The sequence below is a fragment of the Mesocricetus auratus genome, unplaced genomic scaffold, assembly GCF_017639785.1.
Source record: "Mesocricetus auratus isolate SY011 unplaced genomic scaffold, BCM_Maur_2.0 Super-Scaffold_100007, whole genome shotgun sequence".
Lineage (NCBI taxonomy): Eukaryota > Metazoa > Chordata > Mammalia > Rodentia > Cricetidae > Mesocricetus > Mesocricetus auratus.
Window position 1 is genome coordinate 32124183 of NW_024429191.1, and position 20017 is coordinate 32144199.

Genomic DNA, 20017 nt, shown 5'->3' on the forward strand with positions numbered 1-20017 from the left:
TCCTGATATGAATGTTCTTCTTGTTCTTTTCCTCCGATCCTTATTTATTCTTTTAAACGTAGGACTCAAGTCTTTTTCATTTTTAAAAATTTAAATTAGAAACAAGCTTGCTTGACATGTCAGTCCCAGTTCCCTCTCCCTCCCCTCCTCCCCCACCCCTGCACCAAGCCCCCCAGCCCACACTCCATCCCCCCTTCCCCCCAGGGAGGGTGAGGCCTTCCATGGGGAATCTTCAAAGTCTGTCATATCATCCCAGACAGGGCCTAGGCCCTCCCCCATGTGTCCAGGCTGAGAGAGCATCCTTCCATGTGGAAAGGGTTCCCAAAGTCCATTTGTACACCAGGGCTAAATACTGATCTACTATTCAAGGCCCCATAGATTGCCTAGGCCTCCTCACTGACACTCACGTTCAGGGGGTCTGGATCAGTCCCATGCTGGCCTCTCAGTCATTAGTCTGGGGTCCATGAGCTCACCTTTGTTCAGGTCAGCTGCCTCTGTGGGTTTCACCAGCCGAATCTTGACTTCTTTGCTCATCACTCCTCACTCTCTGTAATTGGTTCCAGGAGTTCAGTTCACTGTTTAGCTGTAGATGTCTGCCTCTGCTTCCATCAGCCACTGGATGAAGGCTCTAAGGTTGCATATAAGGCAGTTGTCAATCTCATTATCTGGGAAGGGCATTCAAGGTAGCCTCTCCATTATTGCTTAGATTGTCAGTTGGTGACATCCTTGTAGATTTCTGAAAATCTCACTACTTCCAAATCTCTTCTCAAACCTATAGTGGCTCCCTCTATTATGGTATCTCTCATCCTGCTCTCCTCTATTCTTCCCCTGACTCAACCTTCCTGCTCCCCCATGTCCTCCTCTCCCCTCCTCTTCTCCCCCTCTCTTTCTCCAAGTTCCCTCTCCCCGCCCCTCCCCCATGCTCCCAATCCCCTCAGAAGATCCCATCCCATTCCCCTTCTCTGGGGTACCATGTACATGGCCCTTCCTGTTTCCCAGATTCTCTGGCAGTAGGATTTTAGGCTGGCAATCCCCTGCTCCATGTCTAAAATCCATACATGAGTGAGTGCATACCATGTTTGTCTTTTTGTGACTGGGTTACCTCACTCAGGATGATTTCTTCTAGTGCCACCCATTTGCCTGTGAATTTTAAGATTCCACTATTTTTTTCTACTGAGCAGTACTCCATTGTGCAAATGTACCACATTTTCTCTATCTACTCTTCAGCTGAGGGGCATCTAGGTTGCTTCCAGATTCTGGCTATTACAAATAATATTGCTATGAGCATAGTTGAACAGATGTCCTTATTGAATGCATGTGCATCTTTTGGATATATGCCTAAGAGTGGAATTGCTGGATCTTGTGGAAGACTGATTTCCATTTTCCTGAGGAATCTCCAAAATAGCTATATAGGTTGGCACTCCCCTCAGCAGTGGAGGAGTGTTCCCCTTTCTCCACATCCTCTCCAGCATAAACTGTCATTGGTGTTTTTGATTTTAGCCATTCTGACAGGAGTAAGATGGTATCTCAGGTTTGTTTTGATTTGCATTTCCCTGATGGCTAAGGATGTTGAGCGCTTTCTCAAGTGTCTCTCAGCCATTTTAGACTCTTCTATTGAGAACTCTCTATTTAGTTCTGTACCCCACTTTTAATTGAATTATTTGGTGTTTTGGAGAGTAGCTTCTTGAGTTCTTTGTACATTTTGGAGATCAACTCTCTGTCAGATGTAGGGTTAGTGAATATCTTTTCCCATTCTGTGGGCTGCCATTTTGTCTTGTTGATTGTGTCCTTTGCCTTACAGAAGCTTCTCCGTTTCAGGAGGTCCCATTTATTAATTGTCAATCTCAGTGTCTGTGCTACTGGTGTTATGTTCAAGAAGTGGTCTCCTGTACCAATTCATTCAGGAGTACTTCCTACTTTCTCTTTTAAGAGGTTCAGTGTAGCTGGATTTATGTTGAGGTCTTTGTTCCATTGGGAGTTAAGTTTTGTGCATGGTGATAGATAGTGATATATCTGCAGTCTTCTACATGCCAGTATCTAGTTATGCAAGCACCATTTGTTGAAGATGCTTTCTTTTTTCCATTGTATTAGTATTAGCTTTTTTGTCAAACATAAGGTGCTCATAGATGTGTGGGTTAATATCAGGGTCTTCAATTCAATTCCATTGGTTTACCTGTCTATTTTTGTGCCAATACCAAACTGTTTTCATTACTATAGCTCTATAGTAGAGCTTGAAATCAGGGATGGTGATGCCTCCTGAAGTTCCTTTATTGTACTGGGCTGTTTTGGCTATCCTGTGTCTTTTGTTTTTTCATATAAAGTTGAGAATTGCCCTTTCAAAGTCTGTGAAGAATTGTGCTGGAATTTTGATAGGGATTGCATTGAATCTATAGATTGCTTTTGGTAAGACTGCCGTTTTTACTATGTTGATCCTTCCTATGCAAGAGCATGGGAGTTCTTTCCATTTTTTGGTATCTTCTTTAATTTCTTTCTTTAAAGACTCAAAGTTCTTGTCATACAAGTCCTTCACCTGTTTGGTTAGAGTTACCCCAAGATATTTTGTGTTGTCTGTGGCTATTGAAAAGGGTGATGTTTCTTTGATTTCTTTCTCAGCACGTTTATTGTCTATATATAGTAGGGCTACTGATTTTTTTTAGTTAATCTTGTATCCTGCTACTTTGCTGAAGGTTTTTATCAGCTGTAGGAGTTCCCTGGTAGAATTCTTTGGGTCACTTATGTAGACTGTCATATCATCTGCAAACAGTGAACGTTTTACTTCTTCCTTTCCAGTTTGTATCCCCTTGATCTCCTTTTGTTGTCTTATTGCTCTAGGAAGAACTTTAATTACAATATTGAAGAGATGTGGAGAGAGTGGACAGCCTTGTCTTGTTCCTGATTTTAGAGGAATCGCCTTGAGTGTCTCAGAAACAAACTTACCTAGGAGGAGTAGAAGCCAGGAAATAATCAAATTGAGAGCTGAAATCAATAAAGTAGAAACAAAGAAAACAATACAAAGAATCAATGAAACAAAGAGTTGATTCTTTGAGAAAATCAACAAGATAGACAAACTTTTATCCAACCTAACCAAAAGGCAGAGAGAGAACATGCAAATTAACAAAACCAGGAATGAAAAGGGGGGGACATAACAACAGACGCGGGGGAAATCCAGAGACTCATCAGGTCATACTTTGAAAATCTGTACTCCACAAAATTGGAAAATTTAAAGAAAATGGATGATTTTCCGGATAGATATCACTTGCCAAAATTAAATCAAGAACAGATAAACAATTTAAATAGACCTATAACCCCTAAAGAAATAGAAGCAGCCATCAAAAGTCTTCTAGCTAAAAAAAAAGTCCAGGGCCAAATGGTTTCAGTGCAGAATTCTACCAGAAATTCAAAGAACAGCTAATACCAATACTCTTCAAATTGTTCCACACAATAGAAACAGAAGGATCACTGCCAAACTCTTTTTACGAGGCTACAATTACCCTAATACCCAAACCACACAAAGACACAACTAAGATAGGGAACTGCAGACCAATCTCCCTCATGAACATTGATGCAAAAATACTCATTAAATACTGGCAAATAGAATCCAAGAACACATCAGCAAAATCATCCACCATAATCAAGTAGGCTTCATCCCAGGGATGCAGGGATGGTTCAACATACGAAAATCCATCAGTGTAATCCATCATATAAACAACCGAAAAAGAAAAACCACATGATCATCTCACTAGATGCTGAAAAAGCCTTTGACAAAATCCAACACCTCTTCATGATAAAGGTCTTGGAGAGAACAGAGATAACAGGAACATACCTAAACATAGGAGAAGCAATATACAGCAAACCAACAGCCAGCATCAAGTATTTTTCTACATTTAATCTATTTCATTATCTTTGGTTTTTGAAACTAAGGGGTTTGTGAACTTGAGGAGGTATCATAATCACTCATTGTCTGGTATTCTTTTTATTTATTAAAATTTTGTATAATATATTTTTATTGTTTTCTCTCCTCTGACTCCTCTTAAACCCTCCCCACCTCCCTATCTGCCCAACTTTATATATTTTCTCTTTTTACCCCTTTCCCTTAAATTCAAACAAAGCTCCAAAAAAACAAAACAACCCCAATAAGGCAATGGATGCCAAAACAAAAAGCCCATCAAACACCATAAAGTTTGTTTTGTGCTGGCCAAGTAGTCCTAGGCCTGGGGCCTGTCTTGGAGCGTAGTGACACTCCACTGGAGAAAACCGCTTTTCCCTTTGCAGCAGATACCTATTGCAAATAGCTTCTTGTTAGGGGTGGGACTTTGTGTCCACGTCCCCCATCAGTACTGAGACCCTGTCTGGCTTGAGCCTGTGTGGCTCTTGTGCCTGCTGTCATAGTCTTTGCGAGTGTACATGTGCATCAATCCTGTTGTGTCTGAAAGACAGCTTCCTTGGAGTCACCTGCCACCTCTGGCTCTTACGGTCTTTCTACCTGCTCTGTTGGACAGTTATCTCCAAGTAGAATCTTTAAGTCAGGAAAATAGATGTCACAGTAATTGTAGAGTTTAAAAAATATTTATTTAGTGGCAAGCAGATCTCCATGTATTTGAGACTAGCCCAGTTTATATTGGGAGACCCTGTCTCAAAAAACAAAAAACAAAAAAAAAGCAAACAAAAACAAAATTTATCTATCTATCTATCTATCTATCTATCTATCTATCTATCTATCTATCTATCTATCTATCTACAGAGTCTCAGGTACCCCAGACTAGCTTTAGACTAGCTTTAGACTCTGTTCCAGAGGATGACCTTGAACTTCTAACCCTCCTGCCTCCACCTCCCCATCATACTTGGTTTATTTATATGGTTCTGGGAATGGAATACAGAGCTTCACAGATTCTGAGCCAAGCACTCAATCAACCAAGCTGCATCCCAGTCCCAAATACGTCTTTTAATGGAATTTAACACAGAGAATTGGTTAAACTGACACTAAAGGGTGTTTTTTGTTTTGTTTTGTGATAACCCGGTGCCATACCTGAAGCACACAGGACACAGGTCTTTTTCCTGAGGAGAAGACTCATAGAGCCAGATCTTTGACTAGTAAAGTCAGTCCTGTCATTACTGATCCCCCAAGAGCTAGGAAATGAAAGCCACTCCAGATCTGTGCAAACATTTGGCATCTTAAAATACAGTTACAAAAAACCATATTGTCGATTTTATGGTACATAGCACTATTCCCTTGTTTAAGAGTATGTAGTTCATATCTTTTGCTCATTTTTTCAGCTAGACTGTTTGTCTGTTTCTTCCTTATCTACAGAGATGCTGTATCCTTAGTCAGGGAGATACACTTGAAGGGCTTTCCTATGAGACACCTGTATCTGTTTAACCAGTTCTGTTAGATTCTGCTGAAGACCCGCTGTGGGCCTTGGGGCATGGCTCAGTCAGCAAGTGCTTGTCTAGCATCCTTGAAGCCTTGGTTCCCCAGCATCACATAGACCACATGTGGTGGCACACACATGTAGTTCCAGCACTGGGGAGGTGGAAGCTGTAGGATTAGAAGCTCAAAGTCATCCTCTATCACATAGAATTGAAGCTTCTATATCTTTCACCACCCCTATGGTACCTTTTAAATGAGCAAAAGTCTCCGTTTTGATCAAGTCTAAGATAATCAGTCTTATCCTTCCAGAGGCCCTTTCATCACTTACCACAGACATCTCCATCCTCTTAAAGGTCACCAAGATGCAGTTTGAAGCCATCCAGGGTTTCCATTTCATGACCCTTCACCTCCAGACTCACCGTCCATCTGGACCTGACCTCTACTTGTGTGTTGTGGGGCAGGAGGTTGAGATTTGCTTTTCTGCCATGTGGATGTTCCACTGATGTAGTGCCATCTGCTGCAAAGACCATTGTTCCCTATTGTGTTGCAGTGACACCAAAAATGGAACGTGTGTGATTTGTTAGCATCTCTACACTTCCTTCCTCCTTTGATTTGCTTTCTTAGGATTTATCAAGCTATTAATCTTTCCAAAGAACCAACTTTTTCATGGTGCAATTTTCTTTCCAATTGTATTGATTTCTGCTTCTGTCATATTTCTTTCATTTTACCCTTTGTGGACTTAAATTGTTATTTTTCTAGTTTTTAAAGATAAATGCTTAGGTCATTCTTTTTCAGTCTTTTAAAGAATGTCCTTCGAGTATGCATTTGGGTCTGTCATTTTCCTCTCAATGCTGATATATCCACTTGGTCTTTTTTTTTTTTTTCAGTGTTAGGGACAAAACTCAAGACTCCATGCCCCCTAGGAAAGTGCCCAGCCACAGAGATGTCCCCGCCCTATATCCATGTGAAAACAGTGTAATTTGATTGTTACTCCGCTCTGCAGAGCTTGCTTCTCATGCGATTCTCACCTGTGGAAGTTATGTGGTGTACTTAGGGATCTATGGCCAACTGTTTGCGGGAATTTTCCTCACTGTCTTTGTTACCTGATTTCTACTTTGAAGTCTCTCTAGTCAGAAAGTTACTCAGAAAGTTCTCAGTGTGGGTCCTATAATTTGAAACTTGCTGAAGGGTCCAGCAGTTGTTATTTTTTTTTCTTTATTGAGACAGGGTTTCTCTGTATATCCTTCGCTGTCCCAGAACTCACTCTGTAGACCAGGCTGGCCTGGAACTCAGAGACTCACCTGCCTCCTGAGTGCTAGGATTAAAGGTGTGTGCCACCACCACCAGTCAAGGCTCAGCAATTTTTAAGAAACGATCTATGAAGACTTGAACGAATGTGTAGTTGTTAGAGGCAGTGACATGTGTACCATTAAGTCAGTCATCTTCATCATGGTGTTCAGCTTTTCTGTATTTCTGTGTGTGTGTGTGTGTGTGTGTGTGTGTGTATCTGTGTGTGCCTGTGTGTGTATCTCTGTATGTGTTTGTGTCTGTGAGTCTGTATGTGTGTGTCTGTGTGTGTGTGTGTGGTGTGTCTTTCTGTGTCTGTCTGTGTCTGTCTGTATATGTGTGTGTGTCTGTGTGTTTGTGCTGTGTCTCTGTATGTGTTTGTGTCTGTGTATCTGTGTGTGTATGTGTGTATCTGCGTGTGTATCTCTGTGTGTGTGTGGTGTATGTGTATATGAATGCATACAGATGTCAGATGACCTGCTCTATCACTCTTACCCCTTTGAGACAGGGTCTCTCACTGAGCCTGGAGTAAGGCTGGGAGTCAGCAAGTCGGAGTGATCCTTCTGTCTCTACCACCTATGGTTACAAGTATGCAGCCACCTTTGTCTTGGTGCATGGGGTGCTGGAATGGTCTTCATGTCTGTGCAGCACCCTTCCCCCACTGAGCTACCTCTCCAGCCTCTCTTCTATATTCTTACCAATTTTACCTCCATTTGTTCTGTTATTAATAGAGATTTCCTAAATTTAATCATTATCGTATCCTGAAAATGTCTCTTCCTGGCTCTCTTAGCTTTTGGTGTGTGTGGGGGCAGTTCTCCTACTAGGTATATATATTATGAACCATCCTTTTTATCACTAATGCTAATACTTGCTAGAATTAATGTGGTATATCTGCTTTTAAACATTTTGCATTCAAACTTTTTATAGGCTTGTAGTTTTCATGAATCTCTTATAAACAGCATGCAATAAGAGGTTTTTTATTTTTGGTTGGGTTTTCCTTGTTTCCTACCATTATTCACTTGTCTTAGTTTGGAATGGACACTTTTTCTTATTGTTCCATTCCATTGGCTTCATGGTGTTAGGATGTCACGGAAGGCCCCTTGTGGGAAAGATGCTTCCTCCTAGCCAAAAGAATAAAATCTACTTCTTGGTAGGGACTTAATATTTCAGTTTGACCTGCCTAAGGGGCTTCCCTTCAGGAAGACTGACCCCCCCCCTAAGGATCATGCTAAGGAGATGGTAGGAATACTCGTTCCTTTAATGAAGTAATGTACCTTCCCTTCCCAGAAGCCCTGCCCATGTAGTCACTTATGGAGTCACAGCCATGCAGCTGGGTTAAGTCTGCCCAAGTTTCTTAGTTACCAAAAAGGGGTACCTTTTCTCTTTTCCTCATTTTACCTCTCTTTTTTCCTTCTTCTTTTCATATGCTTTCCAAAGCCTGTGATTCTCAGACATTCTGGTTTTCTTACTCTTTCGCTGAAGCCCTCGCAACCTCTGCTATGCAGTCCTTTGTCTGGCTGTGTTTGCTTGCTGACCTCTGTGCCTAACTCAGAAGACATAGCTTTCTCACTTCCCTTCTCTGACTTCCTCCGCCAGGTAGCTGGTTTTATTTTAAATTCTAAAACAAGAAATCTACTCAAGCTTCCTTCTGAGTCTATTCTTTAAAACTCCCAAGAGAGGTGAGTCCAGCTTTCCCAGAAAACAAATGGTGCCCAGTGTGAGACTCCCCAAAATTTCCAGTTACAAAACTATTTGTATTTTTAATTATTTTTGGGAGGGTAGTTCTAGGGCAGGCTATTCCATTCTACCTTCTGACCTTTAGTGGTCACATCATCATGTAAGTCAGCTTTTACCCAACAGGACATTACCATTAAAAAGTATTTTAAACAGTATTTATGCTTACCTTTTAATCCTTTGTGGCTCTTCTTATTCCTCCTTGCATGGCTGTGTGTCTAGCTCAATAATTTCCCTTTTGCTTGCATTTCCTTTTTGTATTGCTTTTGTTAATCTGCAACGTTTCCTCTCAAGTTTTATTTGCCTCAATAGAAAGATTTATTTCAAATTTTTATATGCCCCTCTCTTGTGCATGTACATGTGTGTGTGTGTGCATACACACGTGCATGCATATGTGAGTGAAGGTGCCCTCAGAGGTCAGATGCTAGCATTGGACCCCCTGGGTCTGGAGTTTCAGGAAGTTGTGAGCCACCTGACATAGATAGATGCTTGGAGTCAAACTCTAATCCTCTGCAAGGACAGCATGCACTCTTCACTACTGAGCGGCCCCTTGAGCTCCAGCACCTGATTCCTCACAGCATATAGACTTCTAGGATGTGTTTACCATACTTTTAAGGATATCGTTGTCTTCGGGCTCTACTTTCTCCTCAGAAGTAGGCATCACCCCTTCAAGTCCTCTTCTGTAGGTGCCGCATGCCCCATCTCCACCAGCCTCTCTCTGGCTACACTTACGATTTCTTTCTGTTCCCAGTCATTCCGCTACCTTGCTGTGAGAACTCAGGATAGATTTCTTTGTATTGATTGTGGTTAGAGTTTGTAGAGGTCTCAAAAATGTCTGGCTTTCTGTCATTCATTAATTAAAAGAAAGCTTATAACCAGTCTGTTTTCAAATACCAGTTCTGCTCAATTCCTTCTCTCTCTTTATTCTCAAGTTCCAATTACACCCATGTTTGACCTTTTCACTGGGTTATGTGTCTCTTACATACACATGATTTTAATTCTTATGTTTTTTTTCACCACAGTTCTTCAGTCTGGTTGTTTTCTACTGACCTACCTCTCCTCCAGCTATTCCTTTTTGTCTGCTATTAAATCTGTTTAATTCTCTCAGTTATTTAAATATCAGTTCAGAATGTTCACTTGGCTTTTTTATTGGATTCTAGTTTTATACTGAAACTTAGAACCCATTTTCTATGTTTTTCAACATTTTAGCCATAGTTAGCCTGTGTCTGCTGATGTGGAGTCCAGATAACCAGTGGGTCTGCCTGGGTAGCCTCAGGTCTCATCTCTTAGGTTTTAGCCAATTAATGCTGTCTCCTGTCATGCTTGGTCATTTTGGACTGGATGCTGGAGAGTATGTGTAGGGAGTCTTAGGAATAACTCCTTTGGCTTTCTGGAGTTACTATGTTTTCCCTAGGCACAGAGGATGCTTGCAGGTCTTCATGCTCTATTCAAGCACATAAATTACTTGAGACTATGGTGATCTTTTAAAATCTGTTTGGGTACCAAGATCATTCTTTCTTGGTTAACTTTTCTCTTGCTTGTATAATGTTATCATCAAAATCTGCACTTAGAATTTTATTATTTCATGATTATTTAAAATACTCTTCATTTTTTTCAGCTGAAAAATGACCGAGCATGACAGGGTTCTGGGAACTGAATCCAGGCCATCTGCAAAGCTAACAAATGCTCCTAACTACTAAACCACCTCTCTAGTTCCCCCTTGTTGAAGTTTTTAGTTTCTTCTGTGTAAATTTGGTAGACAACGTATACCAAAAAAGGTAATAATTTCTTCTAATATTCCACTTTATTATAGTATAAGTTTTCAAAATGACCCCAATGATCCCTGGGTTTTGGTGACTTTTTTGTAATATCTCTTGTTTCACTCCAAATATATTCATTTCAGTTTCTCCTCTCCCTTTCTTTTGGATAGCTTGGCTAAGGATTTGTCAGTCTTGTTTGTCTTTAAACAATGGCTTTTGTGATTGATTTTTTCTTTCAGATTTCATTTCACTAATTTCAGCTCTAATTTTTTATTATTTCTTTCTTCTTGCTTAGGGTTTAGCTTAGTTTTGTTTTTCGAGGATCTTGAGGTACACTATTTTGTGACTTGCAAGTTCTCTGATTTTTTTCTTTTAGGCATTCATTGATATAAGCTTTCCTCTTAGAATAACCTGAATCGTATCTCACAAATTTTGATATATTTCCATTTTCATTAGAATCTAGGAAAAATCATCTTCTCCAATTTCTTCAGTGTCCTATTGACTGGTCATCTCAAAGTCTTTGTATGTCTATACAGTGTCTGTAATTTCTCTGGTGGTGGATATCTACTATTATCCTGTTGTTATCTCATAAGGCACAAGAAATAATCCCATTTTTCAAAATTAAAGACTGAAGGAGTGTCCAAACATTGCAATATGACATTTGCTGCCTATAAAGTCCATGCTCAATAGCTAAGCAATCAGGTTACAAAATGTTTCAGAAATGTCTCATAATATTTAAGCAAATTGTGATTTCATGTTGGGCCACATCCCCATACTTGGCTGTATGTGTTGTATATGGCCTATGAACTGCAGGCTGGACATGCTGGACCTGAAATCTGCTCTGAAGAAAGTTCCATGTGCTACTGAGAGAAGGTATGTTTTGTAGTTGCTGGATATAACATTTTGTAGATACCTGTTAAGTCCAGTTGGTTTATAGTATGAGTTAACGCTGAAGTTTCATTGTTGATTAGTAGTTTGAATGACTTACATTGGTAAGAGTGGAGATCTAAAATTATCCAATACTAGTATATTGATGTCTGCCTATTCCTTTTTGTTCAGTGGTGCTTGTGTCCTGTCATTTGGTGTACCAACATTCAGGGAACCTTCTTGATGTCTGCTTTACTGACTAATTTCTCAGTTGGAGTCTACTTTGTGGGATAGAAACATAGGTATTGCTGCTGTCTTCCAGATTCCATTTGCTTAGAATGTTAGTTCCCATCCTTATACTCTGTCTATTTATGTCTTTGCCAGTGAACAATGTTTCTTGCATTCAGTAAACAATTGGATCTTGTGTTTTTAATCTAGACATCTAGTTCATGTCTTTTAATTGAGGTCATATATATCCAGAGATATAAACTAAATGTATATCCTAATTCCTGTCGCTTTGTCATTTTTCTGATGTTGGATTTTTTCTTAGTTCTTCCTTGCTGATCTATACATCTACTAGAATTTGTTTTTTCCTGTGTGTTAATGGCTATTTTTGTTCTTTCTCTTGTGTATAGAGCTCCATAAGATTTTCCTTACTAATCTTACTTATCATGGATTCCTTTATAAATTATACTTATGACATCTTTATTTCTTGTTCAGATCAAAGAACAACTATAGTAATATAGCTTAGAAGTTGCTTTCTTTCAGGGTTTTGGAATACATGATTCTATGTGCTCCCATTCTTAAGAGTTTTTGCTGAAAAAAATGTCCAGTTATTCTGAGGGGTTTACCTATGTAGCAGTGTTTATTCCCTGCAGTTTTCAGTGTGTGTTCTTCGTTGGGTATTCTGGTGTGTCTATTGTGGCTATGAAGGCCTCCTGTACCTGGATTTTCATGTCTTCTTCCAGATTTGGGGAAGTGTCTGCTATTATTTTATGAATATGTCTCTGTATGGCTTTAGTGTGTGCCATAGCACTTTATTCTATTTAAAAAAGTTTTTTCTTTTAATCATGTCACAAGTTCTTACATATCTGTTCATAATTTATTTTCTATTAATAATTGTTTTCATTTCTTAACTTTGTTCTCAAACCCTAAAACCCTCTCTTCTTCTTAATCCCATTTACTGGCTTTTCAGTGAGTCTTTTATTTGACTTAATGAGCTTTCCATTTAAAAGGTTGCTGTTTGTCCCCCCAACTCTCTTTATTAATATTCTTGCATTGTATTACTTAAGTTTTCATCTGTCTCCTTGTATTCTCTTGGAATTTATTGCTTTGAATTCTCTATCTGGCATTTTGTCTACTTCAATATCTTGGTAGTGATTTGCTAAAGAATTATGACTTTGGGGATAAGTCATGTTGCCTTGGTCTTCCATGTCTCTATGTTGAGATTTGTGAATTTCATCTTATGTTAGAGACATTTTAGGAAATAGCCTTTTCTTGGTGGTATCTCTGGATATAAACTTGTTGCGATGTATGGCATGTATTTCTGATTGGATTTTGTAGTCTAGTTTCCCTGTTAATCCCTTTTGTGAGGATCAGTATATTTTGGCGCAGAGCACACTATTACAGAGCCTATGTGTCTGCTTTCTCCATGGACGTGAGAGTGTGAGGGTCCCTCTACTAAATCAGGGGTATGTGTCATGAACAACAGTGTCTGTGGGTAGAGCCAGTCCTGTATGATCTTTAGTGTCTTGGAAGCCACTTTCCTACAGGGCTTTATAGGTGAGGTGTTCTGTATCTCTGCTGTAGCACAGGCGGATGTCCAGAAGTGGGCCTTCAGGTCTCTTAGCCATGCCTATCTGGTCATTGACTTAGAGGTTTTATCTCCTATATTCTTTGAGTTAAAGAGTTTGCTGAAGTGCGAGCAGGAGTGGGATGTGTGTAGAGCAATCTGCCATGACTCTTAGCTGGCTTAGCTGGACTAATTTCAGTGGTATTTTACCAGGATCACACTGAGTCATAATGGGGACACTGGCCAAGATAGCGTGACACTATTTGTTGTGTATTTCAGAGAAAGGAGAATGAGGATATTACTGCTTCCCAAAGCAGCGTGTGCAGGCACAGTCTCCTCACGATGAACTCTTGCCACAACATTTTAGCCCTGAGAACTCCAGAACACCATGTAGCTTGCACATCAGCTGAGGCCACAGACTACTTCTGCACCGTATCCCCCTACCCATGGTGTGTCTCTTTCTCGTTCTTCCTCCCTTACTGCTTCCCCCTCCCCCCAGCCACCACCGTCTCAGCACTAAATGTGCTTGTTCTCACCTGTTCCAGTAAGGAGACCACCTAGGTTCCGCCCAGCCTTATCTGTCCAGTATTAAACTTGAGAGTGTCTTTCCCATCACCCACCTCGCCGGGATGCTGTTTACAATCATCCACCTCGCCGAGATGCTGTTTACAAGCTGCTGGGAGCCAGGATGAGCTGCTAGCTTCCAATCCGTCAGCCTGGTTCCATTATCGGCTTTGGAGTCAGGGTTAGGGATTTTAATATCAAATGGTCACTGGCCAAAATGACAGGTGTTAAACAAGTTTAATCTCTCCTCTCAGTTTAATCAATAACAGAAAAAATAAAAGTCGGAAACCTTAAATGATCAGGTAATACCACTTCTACCTCACTTTTATTCAAATTTGAAGTAAGGTCTCATTTTGTAGTCAATGCTGGTCCTGGAAGTTTCACCTTCCTGTCCTGCTTCCCTAGTGTTTACAGATGTAGGCCGCAATGCCAGTCTCTCCTGATTTTATTTAAACTGCATCAAGCCATGGTAACAGGAAAATTTCTACATTCATTACATAAAGCTCGAATAATTTAAGTTACTAAATCTATTAAAAGGCACACAAACCTCATTTATGGGTATAAAATCATATATGGATCGATATAAAACATATTTAAAAATCACTGATGACAGTATTCAAGATCACACTTTTAAAACTATTTATTTTAATTATACGTGCATGGGTGTTTGCCTACATGTGTATATGTGTACCTCATGTGTACAGAGCCTGTGGAAACCAGAAGAGGGCCTCAGATCCCCTGGAATTGGAGTTATAGAGGGTTGTGATCTGTCACATGGGTGTTAGAAACTGAACCCTGATCTCTGAAAAAGCAGCAAGTGCTCTTAACAGCTGAGTCCTCCTTGTAGCCCCCCCATGATCGTGTTTTTAAAAGTTTATCACGAGTTAGAAAAAGTTTATTCCAGAAAGATGGAGGATTATAAAAGCTACTTCATAAGCCACCCATTAATAAAGTTAAGGAAAAGCAATTGTCTCCACAGATGCAGAAGTAGCACTTGATAAAATCCAAGACATATGTATTTTATTTTATTTTTTATTCAACAAATATGTGTCAAGCACCTGTTCTTTTACAGCACCGAGGCTGCAAGAGTGAAACAGACACTGGCTCCACCCCAGCCCTCACACCAGCAAAGGGAAACCGTCAGGAAATAAGCGTGTAAGGGGCAGGCAGTTTCACCCAGAGCATTATTTACCTGAAACTCAATGTATTGATCATGTTAGTACAGTTCACACACCTCTGCTGAAGATCTGCTTCTTGAATAGAAAGACACTAAAGGTTTTCTATTCAGAGTCAGAAACAAGCTGAAAGTGCTCACTTTGTCTGCGCCCTTTTTTATTTTGGGAGGCAGGGGCAGAGTCTCATGTCATGCCGCAGGCTGGCCTAAACTCATTAGGTAGTGCAGACTGGCCTCAAACTTGTGGTGATCTTCCTGCTTCAGTCTCCTGAGTCCTGGGATTCGCACACGCCATTGTGCCCAGCTTGCAGCATTTAATATACAGCTAAGAAACACAGAACTGGAAATGGGCATTAAGGACAGAGATGAGATCGTTGCCATTTACAGAGTACAGGAGGCTTTCATTGGTTATGAAACCTCAGCAACTCATAAAAGCTGCAAATGAGAATTCCAAAAGAAGCAAAGAGGAGAGGTATCACAAACATTAAGGAATGTAGTCAAGTGGCTGGTTTTAAAATCAATAAAATCAACTACTAGGCCAGCGAGATGACTCAGTGGGTAAAGGTGATTGCCACAAAGCCTGACGACCAGAGTTCCATCCCCCAGATCTACATGGTGGAAGGAGAGAACCAACTCCCACAAGTTGAACTGTGACGACCTCCACATGTGTGCTTTGGCATGCTTTCATTCAAAAAGACACGTACACACACTACAGTCTCTGACTTTTCACAGGGGACTCAAAGTCAGGTCCCCATGCTCGTGTGGCAAGTGCTTTATTTACTCAGCCATCTCCCTAGCCCTTAATACTCAAGAAAGAAGCAAATATCGACTTGAAGAAATGATTAGAAATTCCGTGTTATTTGAGAAGACACATTATATAGACATCAGCTTTCTTTAATGCATAAGCTTTATGCAAACCACAAGCAATAGCAACTTTGTAAGGTTTTCTGGTAGCACAAGAGCAGACTATGACTACCCCTTCATTCACAGTATTTCATGTGTTGGTTTGTAGAGGGTGGGGTTGCCAGGTCCAGGAACAGGCTGCTGAGGAGCTGCTTGGGAGAAGATGACTTTGCTTTGGGCTTATACATTCCTGTCTCCATGCCACTACTCTGAACCCTGACCCAGATAATCCCTGCAGGGTCCAGCATTCAGGAGGCGCATTTGTTTCCTCATATCAGTAGACCCAATATCGCTGAGTGTTGTACTTCTGTTAGTTTACCCCATTACATGTGACATGGGTCTTCCACTGGTCCCCACTGGGGCTTTTCACTCAGGGGAGAAGTCGTTTTAGTGGTCTGGATTCATTTCTGTTGCTGTATAAAACATCCTACCTAAAGCAAACGAGGGGGGAAGGGATTTATTTGATTTATAATTCCAGATTATAGCCCATCAGTGAGAAGAATAAAAGGCAGGACCTCAAGCAGATAGTCAGTCACATCATATCCATCATCAAGAGTGAAGAGAGAAAAGACATACACACACACACCTTTACTTGCTTGCCTCTTATGCTCAGCTAGTTTTATTCACTCCTGTATAATTCGGAATCCCCTTCATAAAGAATGAGGTCACTCATAATGGGCTGGACCCCTTTTCTTGTCAAGTAACCATCAAGACAATCACTCCACACATGCCCAGAGGTCAAATGAGCTAGTTCACCCCTCAAATTCCTTAAGTGTGACTCTCTTCCCAGGTCATCCTAGGCAGGCAAGATTATACTTTGACCATCATAGGTAGGAAAACTTTCCACTGTCGTCTCCTGTTTCACCGCTATTGTTGCTTCCCTCTCCTGACACACGAGGATGCTAGACAAGAATGCCAAGGTGGCGGAGACTATGCGCCCTGCTTACAGCTCAGTGTTGTTGAGTGATCTTGGTGGGGAGGGGTGGAGGCCCACATTTGTTGTTTTCTTTTAGCTGACAATGCAGAGTTCCAGCTTATCCCAGCCTTGTAGTCTTCATATTAAACTGGTCGTTTATGATGAGTTGTAGGTTCTTCAGGTCTGTCCTGAAACCATGGTGTGTGTTTCGAGCCTTCTGTCTTTAATTCTTCTCACTGGGGCCTCCCTCCTCTCCCCGAGCCCTGTGTGTGCTCACTCCGTGTGTGACCTCCTGCTCTCCCACCCTCTCATGCTGGTGCACCCTCCCTTCATGCTCCCTGCCTGAAAATTTGCCCATTATTCAGTGCCATGTTCAAAGATTCTCTTAAAAAATAATTTTCCTTGTTTCCAACTGAATTTGAAATGCTGGCATTTATCAAGGCAAATCGCCCTTTGATTTCTCAGTAATGTGTATTTCTTCTGAAGCTCCCTGATCAGCTGAATTTTAATGCAGACATCCCGTGGCACCTGGGTTGTTTCTGAAAGAGTTTTCTTATTGCACTGCACAGAGCACAGGCATCAAAAAGATCCCTGAGACCGGATTATGTAAACCAAAGGGCTTAATTTAGCCCACTGACCTAGACTCACTATCCCTGTTCATGAGATCTCAGCCTTTGGGAACTATGTCTTGGCTATAATCATGCACTGTGTGGCATTTTTTTCCTGAGGGCCATATAAGCACATGAAGATGGGGCTGAGCATAGGACCACATCCTAGAATGTTCTTTTTCATACTTGAAACTGAACTAGCCCAAACTGCACATGGAGAGAGCCATGATTAGCAATGTATTTTTAATTGTTTTATTTTTATTTTTAATTAGTTGGTGTTGGAGTGTGTCCATATGAGTGTAGTTGCTGGAGGAGGCCAAAAGAGAGTGTCAGATTCCTTGGGGCTGGAGTTACAGGTGAACTGCCGCACATAGGTTCTGGGTACTATACTTGGGGTCTTCTATAAAACCAGTGTATAGTCTTAATCACTCTAGTTCCAATAATATATTTTTAAAATCTAAGTTTCCAAAGTAATAAGTTGTTTACATTTTACAAGCGCACTTGTGTGTGTGTGTGTGTGTGTGTGTGTGTGTGCATTCACCTATGCATGTGTGTGGACATGTGTGTACACATGCCGTGTGAGGTTAGGAGACCCAACATTGCTGACTGTCCCTTTTGGTGAAAATGCAACTAACAAGACTGGAGTCATTTGCAAGTACCTGTATCTTCTGTATCTATGAATTATTCTTCAAAACTGCATCTCTTCTCTCTTTCAGGAAACCAGAGACTTTGAAGTCACAAGAAGAGAAGGTAGGAAAAGATTACTTACATCTATATCATTCTTGGCACTGACATTTTGGAAGGCACTTGGCTAAAACTAAGATGAACTAGACAGTGGGCAGTCTGTTCTTTGAAACACCGTGTAGTCTTTCCTGCATGCTAGCTATTTACCTCTTGGTTCAAGAGACCCAAGAACTTAAGGCTGTGTTTACCTGTGAAGTCAGGGGCTCCTGCCTTCAAGTATCAGAGGCGGCTCCTGGGAACTGGTTCACTCACCACCACAAGTATGGTCTCTGATGAAGACCCACATTTTGGGGGTGACATTTGAAGACATTTGGTTTCACCCAGAAAAAAACATTAATAATAGTCACACACACACACACACACACACACACACACACACACACACACACACACAGTGGTTTATGGTTTGGGAAGTTTCACTGTTGGGCAGGCAAAGCCTCCATGAAAAATGTTTCTGATTAGATTTTTACAGCTTCATCTAAGCCAGAATAGAAATAACCAATTAATTTCCCCTTTGAAAACAATTCCATGATGTTCCATTTTCCCTGGCAGCCTTCCTCTGGCACATTTGTTTTCTGGTCTCAGAGGTAAGCATGTACGGACGGCAATTTCAGAATCTTCTAATGGAAATGTCTCTTATTTACTTTCAGTAACAGCTAGTTTCTAACGAGAGAATGTCTTTTGTGTGATTTGTGGAATCATCTCTTTATTGTAGGGATATGTAAGCGAATAAAGTCAGTTTATTCTTGGTCTAGTATAAAGGCTTTGGTTTTAGCTTTAACCTCATCCTCCTCTGTGGTACCATCTCCAAAAAGAATAATGATGGGGTAGAAAAATACTCTTGGCTCCTAAGTTGAACATATCTTTTCTTCCTGGTTAGTTTGCACCTATGTTATGCATTGAAATGAGAAGCTTGGATAACTGTGGTACCAGCATTTAAGAGCTTGATAACATCCTGGCAGTACTGTCCATACGCATCACCCAAGTGGCTGCCATCCATGCTTCTGAGAGTATAAATTCAAAAGATCTGGGTAATCTGATTCTAGCAGGAACTATGGCTTCCATTGACTCAGTGTGCAGTAGCCTTTGGACCATTTCAATGGGGCAAATCACATTCTTTTGGACATTAATACTAAATTAAATTGGATGGTGGGGGCAGTGTTTATTTTGAAAATTATGTTCCCAGTGCAAGTTAACTTTTGTCTCAGCCAGGGGTGCTCACAAAGTTAACTTATCCAAAGCCACATAGTACATGCCAACTTCTATCCTCTTCTTATTGTGAATGATGTCTTTCTTGTTTTCTTCTGTCAAAGTGTTGCGTGTTTAAGAGTTCCTGAAATAGCTTCATGTCAATGCTTGTCACATGACACTGAGAAAGGGAGGTTGGGGCTTCAAAGGGTGTTTCAAAGTGTTTGGGGACCTAAGAACTCACTGCCTTGGGTTTTGGGGGTTGTTAATCTTTAGAACAGTGTATTAGTATTAAAAAATAATAGCAGTGCTATGAAACTTCATTGAATTATTCCTATTAACAAAAATAGATCATTATTGTCTAGGAGGATACATGTTGGATTGAGTCCTTGCTCTGTCTTGACTTGGAACAGGAGATGTCAGTCATGCTCAATTCACTAAGCCCAGGAGGGTCCAGAGTGATGACAAGAGATCACTCTGAGTGATATTTGAGTCTAAAAGGAAAGCCTCCTGACCACAGAGTCTAAGAGAATTTTCCATGGATGTGTGTTTTCTCTCATTTCTACACCTAACTCAGGGCACCGGCTGTGCCTGACATTTAACATCATGAGCACATGACTCAGTGCAAATCCCCACCATGACTTTTGGAAGTGCGTGAATAAGTGTGGTGAGATGTGAGAGAGGCTGACACTAACCAGGAAGGGCATGAGTCCAGGCTGAATCACAGCAAGGGGTGAGGACTTTAGTCAGTGCTCCTGTAGCCTGTATGCTTTGTGCCCCATCCTAATTTACTTCACACCATCCAACTCTTTCCTGAAGCATTTGGCTCTGCTGTTAATCTATTCTATTCCTCACCTAAAAGCAGATATCTCTTCTATTCCTCTCCATGTGCCTCATAATCCTAGGCCAGGGCCAGTAATTCGTTTAATTTGTGTTTCATTTTAATTAAGAATATTTTTATATATAAGAATTTCATTCATGTATACAATGTATTTTGATCATATTCACTCCATTGCTTTAATTCCGCCAAGACCCACTCCTTTTTCTATCCTCCCCAACTTCATGTCCTTTTTTTTTTATAAACTGTTGGTTCCACTTTGTGATGCCTATAT

At 40.7% G+C, this 20017-nt stretch overlaps 1 protein-coding gene across 4 annotated transcripts in view; it reads left to right on the plus strand.

Annotated features, from left to right (window-relative positions):
* Nucleotides 1-20017, plus strand: part of Fstl4 (follistatin like 4) — a 406082-nt gene that overhangs the window by 33914 nt on the left and 352151 nt on the right. For all 4 annotated transcript variants that reach the window (XM_040748611.1, XM_040748610.1, XM_005067777.4 and 1 more), the window contains one exon: nt 17690-17723. In XM_040748611.1, the coding sequence (XP_040604545.1) occupies nt 17690-17723 (34 nt within the window). The remainder of the gene's footprint in view (nt 1-17689; nt 17724-20017) is intronic.